The sequence below is a fragment of the Ornithorhynchus anatinus genome, chromosome 9 (assembly GCF_004115215.2).
Source record: "Ornithorhynchus anatinus isolate Pmale09 chromosome 9, mOrnAna1.pri.v4, whole genome shotgun sequence".
NCBI lineage: Eukaryota > Metazoa > Chordata > Mammalia > Monotremata > Ornithorhynchidae > Ornithorhynchus > Ornithorhynchus anatinus.
Genome location: NC_041736.1, coordinates 29472691 through 29481602, shown reverse-complemented (window position 1 = coordinate 29481602; position 8912 = coordinate 29472691). Strand labels below are relative to the sequence as shown.

Below are 8912 nucleotides of genomic sequence, written 5' to 3'. Positions count from 1 at the left end.
GCTGCCAATCAGAAGCCCCGCCCTCCGCCGCCCCAGCTCTGTCGTCCGAGTTGCGCGACGGGCCGAGCCGAGCCTGAGCCGAGCCCGAGCCGAGCCTGAGCCGAGCCCGAGCCGAGCCCGAGCCGAGCCTCAGCCGAGCCCGACCCGAACCCAGCCGAGTCCGAGCCGAGCCCAACCGAGCCCGAGCCGAGCCCAGCCGAACCCGAGCCGAGCCTAGCCGAGCCCGAGCCGAGCCCAGCCGAGCCCGAGCCGATCCCAGCCGAGCCGCAATCGGGCCCCGCCGGCAGGGCGTCTGGCGGGTGGGAGGGAGGGGCCGGGGAGCGCACTGCGCGGTGCGGCTCTCCTGGGTGGCGGCTGCTGAGCGGGAAACCAGTCCCCCGGCCCCGGCCCGACCCCCGCGCGGCTCGGCACCATGAATGAGGCGGGCGGTCTGCGGCAGCGCCGGCCCATTAGGCCGCAGGTCATCACTGAAGACAACCAGGTGCCAGGGCTCAAGGACAACAGGTAGGGGCCGAGGCCCGCCGAGCCGCTTTGGGAAACCGACCAGGGAGCCAGCTAAACCGCTCATTTGTTTATATTATTTATTACCCTATTTATTTCGTTAATGAGATGTCTATCTCCTTGATCCTTTTTATCTTGATGATTTTCTTTTGTTCTCTTCTGCTTTGCTGTCTCGTTCTCCTCCGTTTAGACTGTGAGCCCGTCATTGGGCAGGGATCGTCTCTATCTGTTGCCGAATTGTCCATTCCAAGCGCTTAGTACAGTGCTCTGCACAGAGTAAGCACGCAGTCAGTACGGTTGAATGAATGCATCGTTCTGTTTTGCTCTGCCGTCTGTCTCCCCCGATTAGACTGTGAGCCAGTCACTGGGCATGGATCGGCTCTGTTGCCGAATTGTCCATTCCAAGCGCGTAGTATAATGCTCTGCACAATAGTAAGCGCTCAACAAATACGAATGAATGAATGAATGAATGAATGAATGAATGATTTAGGAGCAGCAGCCCGGCCAAGTGTACAGACCAAGGGCCTGGAGTCAGAAAGACCTGGATTTGCATCCAGGCTCCACCACCTGTCCGCTCTGTGACCTTGGACAAGTCACCTCACTTCTCTGGGCCTCAGTTCCCCATCTGTACAGTGGGAATTAAGAATGTGCGCCCCACGCAGGACAGGGACTGTGTCCAACCCGATTTCCTTGAATTCACCGCAGCGCTTTGTACAGTGCCTTGCAAATAGAAAGTGCTGAACAAATCCCATAATTATTATTATCAGTGCGCACGGTGAGGTTTTCCCCTTCAAATCTGGTGGTAGTCTTTAAATGCCCAATAGAATAAATTTTTGAATTGGACTGTCAGGTAGCCTAGTGTAACTTTGGGCGCTTAAGGGAGACCAGACGACCTCATTGGCCAAGAGGCAAGAATTCTGAATTTGTCTTGTGCATACCTTGCAGCAGTAGTTTCACCTGGGCAGTTGGGTTTTTCCTCCTGAACCTCATTAATGTGCTAGTGTGGAAAACACGAAAGTAGGTGTAGTCCTGACGGAGAACAAGAGTGAGTATTTGGAGACTCTTAGAAAATATAAACCTGTAAACAGTGCCATCCTGGTCAAGACTAATTCAACTCACTCGCCCCCCCTTTCCCTCTGCCACTCTTGGTCCACTATCCCACAGCCTTGGGTCACTGCCTCTGTCTGCCTCCTTCGCTCTCATGCTCAAGCTGCTGAGCGCTCCTGGCGAAGGTCCAAGCACCAAGCCAACCTTATCCATTGCAAATTTATCCTTTCCTGCCTTAACTCTGCCCTCTCTTCCGGCAGGCAAAACTACTTTTCTTCCCTCATTGACACCCATGCCCATCACCCCCGCCAATTGTTCCGGACCTTTAATTCTCTCCTCAGGCCCCCTGTTCCTGCCCCTCCCCATCCCTCACCCCCAACGATCTGGCCACCTACTTCATCACAAAAATTAACACAATCAGGTCCGAGCTCCCCAAAGTCACCCTTCCCCCTTCTGCCTCCCCACGCCAACCCTCTCCCCTACTTCCCCATCTTTCCCTGCAGTATCTTCAGAGGAGATCTCCTGCCTCCTCGCAAGTGCCACCCCCTCCACCTGTGCTTCGGACACCATTCCTGCTCACCATCACCCCTTCCCTCCTCCCCTCCTTAACTTCTATCTTTAACGGTTCACTCTCCAATGTTGCCCATGCTCCCCCATCCTAAAAAACCCTCTCTCGACCCCACTTCCCCTTCCAGTTATCGCCCCATCTCCCTACTACCCTTCCTTTCCAAGCTCCTAGAACGAGTTGTCTACACTCACTGCCTAGAATTCCTTAATTCCATTTCTCTCCTGGACCCCCTCCAATCTGGCTTCCTTCCCCTCCACTCTACTGAGACTGCTCTCTCAAAGGTCACCTGTGACCTCCTTCTTGCCAAATCCAATGGCTCCTACTCTATCCTAATCCTCCTTGACCTCTCAGCTGCCTTTGATACTGTAGACCATCCCCATCTGCTCCACACCTTATCTCACCTTGGCTTCACAGACGCCATCCTCTCCCGGTTCTCCTCTTGTCTTTCTGGTTCTCCTCTTGTCTTTCTGGCCGTTCATTCTCAGTCTCCTTTGCAGGCTCCTCCTCCCCCTCCCATCCTCTAACTGTAGGGGTTCCTCAAGGGTCAGTTCTTGGCCCTCTTCTGTTCTCTATCTACACTCACTCCCTTGGTGAACTCATTCACTCCCACGGCTTCAACTATCCTCTCTATGCAGATGAGACACAGATCTACATCTCTGCCCCTGTTCTCTCCCCCTCCCTTCAGGCTCATATCTCCTCCTGCCTCCAGGATGTCTCCACCTGGATGTCTGCCCGCCACCTAAAACCCAACATGTCCAAAACTGAGCTCCTTATCTTCCCTCCCAAGCCCTGTCCTCTTCCTGACTTCCCTATCACTGTGGATGGTGCAACCATCCTTCCCGTCTCTCAAGCCCGCAACCTTGGAGTCATCCTTGACTCAGCTCTTTCATTCACCCCACACATCCAATCCATCACCAAGACCTGCTGATCTCACCTTTATAATATCACCAAGATCCGCCCTTTCCTCTCCACCCAAATGGCTGTCTTACTGGTACAGGCTCTCATAATATCCCAGCTGGATTATTGTGTCAGCTTTCTCTCTGACCTCTCTTCCTCCTGTCTCTCCCCACTCCAGTCTATTCTTCATTCCAGATCACCTTCCTGCAGAAACGCTTTGGGCATGTCACTCCCCTTCTTAAAAACCTCCAGTGGTTGCCTATCAACCTCTGCATGAAACAAAAACTTCTCACTCTAAGCTTCAAGGCTCTCCATCACCTTGCCCCCTCCTACCTCTCCTCCCTTCTCTCTTTCTGCTGCCCACCCCGTAGGCTCCACTCCTCTGCCGCTCACCTCCTCACCATCTCCCGTTCTCACCTATCCCACCGTCGACCCCTGCCCCAAGTCCTTCCGCTGTCCTGGAATGCCCTCTCTGCTCACCTCTGCCAAACTAACTCTCTTCCCCTCTTCAAAGCCCTACTGAGAGCTCACCTCCTCCAGGAGGCCTTCCCAAACTGAGCTTCCCCTTTTCCCTCTGCTCCCTCTGCTGCCTCTCTGCCCCCCCCCCACCTCCCCTCAGCTAAGCCCCCTTTCCCACCCTTTCCCTCTGCTCCTCCCTCTCTCCCTTCCCCTCAGTACTGTGCTCACCTGCTCATTTGTATATATTTTTATTACCCTATTCATTTTGTTAATGAGATGTACATCCCCTTGATTCTATTCATTGCTATTGTTTTTGTCTGTCTCCCCCGATTAGACTGTAAGCCCATCAATGGGCAGGGATTGTCTCTATCTGTTGCCAAATTGTACATTCCAAGCACTTAGTACAGTGCTCTGCACATAGTAAGCGTTCAATAAATACTATTGAATGAATGAATGAATAATTGTCCATCCAACCCAATATTCAGCCTTTGACTGTTGCAACAGGATCCTTGGAGGAAAATTGTAATGATTGCCCTCCTTGGAATTCATTTTCCTGGCTAGAAATGCTCCACTGAGCATCCTGAAGTTTTCATGGCAGGAAGATGAGGGAAAGAAGCCAAGAAACAACTAACTCATTCCCTGGGTGAACAACACGGTTCTAGAAAGACAAGTTCTGAGTTATGTCAGATGTGAAGTCATTATAAGGCGACAGTGAAAAAGCAAGTAAAGCAATATGTGTAAAATGTGTGAATTCTTGTTCCCCTCTAAACATGTGCCATTTCTATCATTGACACTATATTACATGTTAGATGCGGTCTAGAATTTCCTAGCATATGGACAGTTATGGAAAAGGAGTCTATTATCAAACCATAGCTACATTATAAACACAAGAGCAAGGCACATTCTCATAGTGTTAAGGAAAATTCAGTCCAGAATTCAGCAGGAGATGCCAATAGGAAAGCTTACTAGTAGCAATACCAAATTGCTGGAAATAATAATAATAACAGCGTTAGGCCCTTTCTATGTGCCAAGCCCTGTATTAAGCCCTAGAGTAGATAAAATATGCGAAGATCAGACACAATCTCTATCACACGTGGGACAGTCTAAGAGGGAGGGAGAACGAGTGTTTTTATCCTCATTTTACAGATGAGGTAACTTGGGCACTGAGAAGTGCACAAGGTCACACAGCAGACAAGTGACAGAGCTGGGATTAGAAGGTCTTCTGACTCCCAGGACTGTGCTTTTTCCACTAGGTCTTGCTGCTGGAAGAGGGCCCGGTTCTCCGCTCACCACCCGTAATATTCTTCTTCCAGTCTTGGTACCAGGCTGAAGGCAGAGCTGAGGGTTCTTATAAGTGAGGATTGAGTCCTGAATAACTGCCAAGTGCGTGGCATCATAGCTACAGCTAGTCTCTTTCCACCTAAGCTCCGTATATTCAAGAAATGTGTCTTAAGCTTCTGCTGTCCCAAGCAGTTGGTACAGTGTGTTGCACTCAAGCTCCCAATAAACAGCAGTTGACACGGTGTTCTGGAGTAGCCTGCTGTAGGACAGAAGGTTCCATCTAGAATGGAAGTAGGCCTGGAAAACTGGCTTGTCCACTCATTTATCCTCTAAGAAGGCACCTTATATACAGAGGCCTGAAACTAGGAGCAGCAGCAGTGGCTGCGTGAGCCCTTTCTCATTCTTCTTACTCCTGGGGGAAGCAAGGCCGACAGTTTGGAAGATAGTCTATCCCACCTCCATGCTGCTGGGTGCTTCCCTGGGCTCTTCTCCAGCCTCGGAAGGGCTCAAACAGCAGCAGCGTCAGACCTTCTCCATTTGTAGAATTGTGGGAAGGCCACTGACACGGCTATGACTCCTGGGGCTGCTCGTCTAAACTTGAAGGGGCCTGAAACCTTCCTGCTCCTGTTGTATGTATTGTCCTCCCTTGTCTCTGCTATTTCTGCTTCGTCCTCTGCATCTGTCACCAACTCCCACCCCCTGGTTTTACTCTTGGATTGTGAACTGCTTGAGGGCCAGGGACTGTGTTTGTATCTAATAATCACAATAAACGTGGAATTTGTTAAGCACTTACTATGTGCCAAGCATTATTCTAAGTGCTATGGTGGATACAAGATAATCAAGTTGGACACAGTCCCTAATCCACAAGAGGCTCACGGTCCAGGAGGGAGGGTGAACAGGTGTTTCACCCCCAGAGGGTGGGTGAACAGCTGTTTTGTCCCCATTTTAAGCTGAGATAACTGAGGCACAGAGAAGTGACTTGTTCAGTTTCACACAGCAGGCATGTGGCAGAGCCAAGATTAGAACCCAGGTCTTCTGACTCCCAGGCCCATGTTCTTTTCACTATGCCAGTGCTGCTTCTCGTGCACTTCTTTCTCATATCTTCTCCATGTACTTCTTTCTCAGTGCTTGGTACACAGCTTTGCACACGGTTGATGTTTAATAAATATTAGTGCTACTAGGACTGGCACACCATCCTCCTCCCAGACTCCCAACTCCAGCAGCATTTTCCACTGCTGTCTGAGCAGTGGAACTGGAAATGGCGGATGGTGCCCACAGGATAGGCCATGTGAATTCTTCCATCGCCTTCTGCAAAAGAAGTAATAGTGATTAAGAGCAGGCATGGATGTGGCCTTCTGCCTCTCCCACCTATACAGTCCTCTCTCTCTAGGAAGAATGAGAACCCTAGATTGTATCCTAGAGGGTGAACTTTTCAAATCCTTGGTGAGACAGATGGTACCCAAAGTGTTGGATTATTTGCTTATCACATGGAGGTATAACTAGAGTTTTGGCCGAAGGGGTAAACACTAGGGGATCAAACACTCCATTCATGAAGTAAGTGACTGGGAGAAGGAAGGAGATGGGACAGGGTCTGGAGATGCATCCTATTTCAAGAAAAAATAAAACGGATTTCTTGCCATATGTGCCTGCTGTTAATGTTGGGGGCAGCAGTTGGGATGGCAAGGTATTTCAAAACGCAGGCCTAGATTTTCACAAGTGGAATTGCTTCCATTTTTTTACCCAGTCCCTAGTGCATCAGCATTAGCACCGACATCCGAAATCATGTTTTAGGGTTCTGGGATTATGATTATGGTAATCATTGCAGCCATTTTTGTTTCTGACCCTCAAACCAAATAGGTGATTTCCTTTCAGACCTTATCCCACATCTTCCCAACTTGCTTGCACCTCTCCCATCTCTATCTTCTCTCTCATGCTCTTCCTCTGCTTTAGAATTCACTCTCCAAATCTGGCAGGCCATAACCCTTCTAAAATCCTTCCTCTTCCCCTTATTTATTCATATTTATATCTGTCTTCCCCCTCTAGACTGTAAGCTTGTTATGGGCAGGGAACATGCCAACTAATTCTGTTGTATTGTACTCTCCCATGGGTTTAGTACAGTGTTCTGCACATAGTAAATGCTTAGTAAATAGTATTGATTGATGGATTACTCCAACAAATTTTTCCCTATTAATTCCCAGGACCCCATATGTATAAATCCACCAGCCTCTTCTAGATGTCTAAATGAGCCTAGGATGTTGCATATCCCATTTAAAATGTTTAATAGTTTTTTTACAGTAATGCTGTATTGAGTATTCTCCAATGTTGCTTGGTGAAGAATACAGTCCAGGGGAAATAGGAAAGGAGGGTTCCCTTTTTCAAGGCAAAGGTCTCCAGGTCCGATGGAAAAGACCCTCACTTATTAGAACATCCCTTTGAAAATAAATCCCTGGAAAAATTATAACTCTTGTTGTTGTCTTATGCTGTAGGGTCGTGTCCGACCCATAGCGACGCCATAGACACATCTCTCCCAGAACGCCCCACTTCCATCTGCAGTCATTCTGGTAGCGTATCCATAGAGTTTTCTTGGTAAAAATATGGAAGTGGTTTACCACTGCCTCCTTCCGCGCAGTAAACGAGTCTCTGCCCTCAACTCTGTCCCATGCTGATGCTACCCAGCACAGGTGAGTTCTGACTCATAGCAGATTGCCTTCCACTCACTAGCCACTGCCCAAGGTAGGAATGGAATGGGTATGCCTCTGTTTGACTCTCCCTCCTATAGTCATGACTGATAGAGTACTGGAAACTCCAGCTGCAACCCTGAGAGGGGATAACTCTTGACCTCTGGGTACAGCCAACCTCCTGTTGCTGTTGAAGTCAAGAAGATAGAGTGCAGGCTTGAGAGCCAGAAAACCTGCTCTGTCTACTCACAAACAAGTACAATCTTGAACAACATGAATACTGATTCATCCCTATGGGTGGACAGGGACAGTGAAGTATTTGGAGGAAGTGAGGAAGTAGGAATGGGCCATCTCACAACCTCAAACTTTCCCATCTGATTTCCTCACTCTCTAGAATCCATGCACAATGTCCTGTCTTCTGTTTTAAATCACAAAGATCGTAGCACAGTGCCAAACATCACAAAACTATAAATAATTCCTGAAGAAGGGAGGAAAAACTGTTAGGAAGAAGCAAAGTGCTTTAGCACTGAAGTCCAGATTTAAGGAATTAAATTTTAGAAAGGCTTTATTTTTAATAAAACATTCTAGGTCATGACAACTTCCAGGCCCCAATCAAATGAATAAGTGCAACAGGAGAAAGATAATGATTAGCCAGTTGTGAAATAATAGTGCCAGGAGTTTAGTTTAGCCTCCTTAGTGCCAGGAGTTTGCTTTTTCCCTTGGATTATTTTATTGCCACTAAAAACCATCTCTTTGGTCGTTTGAGAGGAATTGTGTCATGGAAAGAGCCCAGGTCTGGGGGCCAGGAGACCAGAGTTCTAATCCTAGCTCTGCCATTTGTCCCTTAGCTTCTCTGTGCCTCAGTTTCCTCCCCTGTAAAATGGGGGTAAAATATCTGTGCTTATTCCCTCTTAGATTACTATGTGCCAAGGACTGTACTAAGCGCTGGGATGGATGCAAGCAAATAGAGTTGGTCACAGTCCCTTGTTCCACGTGGAGCTCAGTCTCGATCCTCATTTTACAGATGAGGGAACTGAGGCACAGAGAAGTGAAGTGACTTGCCCAAGGTCACACAGCAGACAAAGGACAGAGCGGGGATTAGAACCTATGACCCTCTGACTGCCAGGCCCATGCTCTATCCACTACGCCAGGCTGCTTCTCAGCTGAGATGGGACAGGGACTCTATCCACTCTAATTATTTTGCATCTTTTACAGTGTTTGACAGAGAGGAAGCCCCTAATGAATCCCGTCTCCTTCATTTGCTTTGCCGGATTTTCTTCAGCGAATGAAAAGAGACTTCGCCAACCTCTTTTTTTTCCTTCTCCTTGCCTCTCAGCAGTTTGCTCTAGGAGAGTAAAACTCAAAGCTTATTTGTGCCTAACAACTTCTGGTTCATAAGGTCCTGTATTTCAGTATTGAAAGGCCTTTTCTTATGGTCAAATATTTCTGAAGTTAATGTCCCATATCTGTGAATTGCCCTA

General features: G+C 48.6%; 1 protein-coding gene across 1 annotated transcript in view; it reads left to right on the top strand.

Moving 5' to 3' along the window:
• Positions 1-309: 309 nt before the first annotated feature.
• The window catches only part of LOC100091830 (adipocyte plasma membrane-associated protein), a 40807-nt gene continuing 32204 nt past the window's right edge, over positions 310-8912 (top strand). The window contains exon 1 of the mRNA XM_029072101.2: positions 310-504. Within this exon, the coding sequence (XP_028927934.1) occupies positions 413-504 (92 nt within the window). The 5' untranslated portion in view covers positions 310-412. The remainder of the gene's footprint in view (positions 505-8912) is intronic.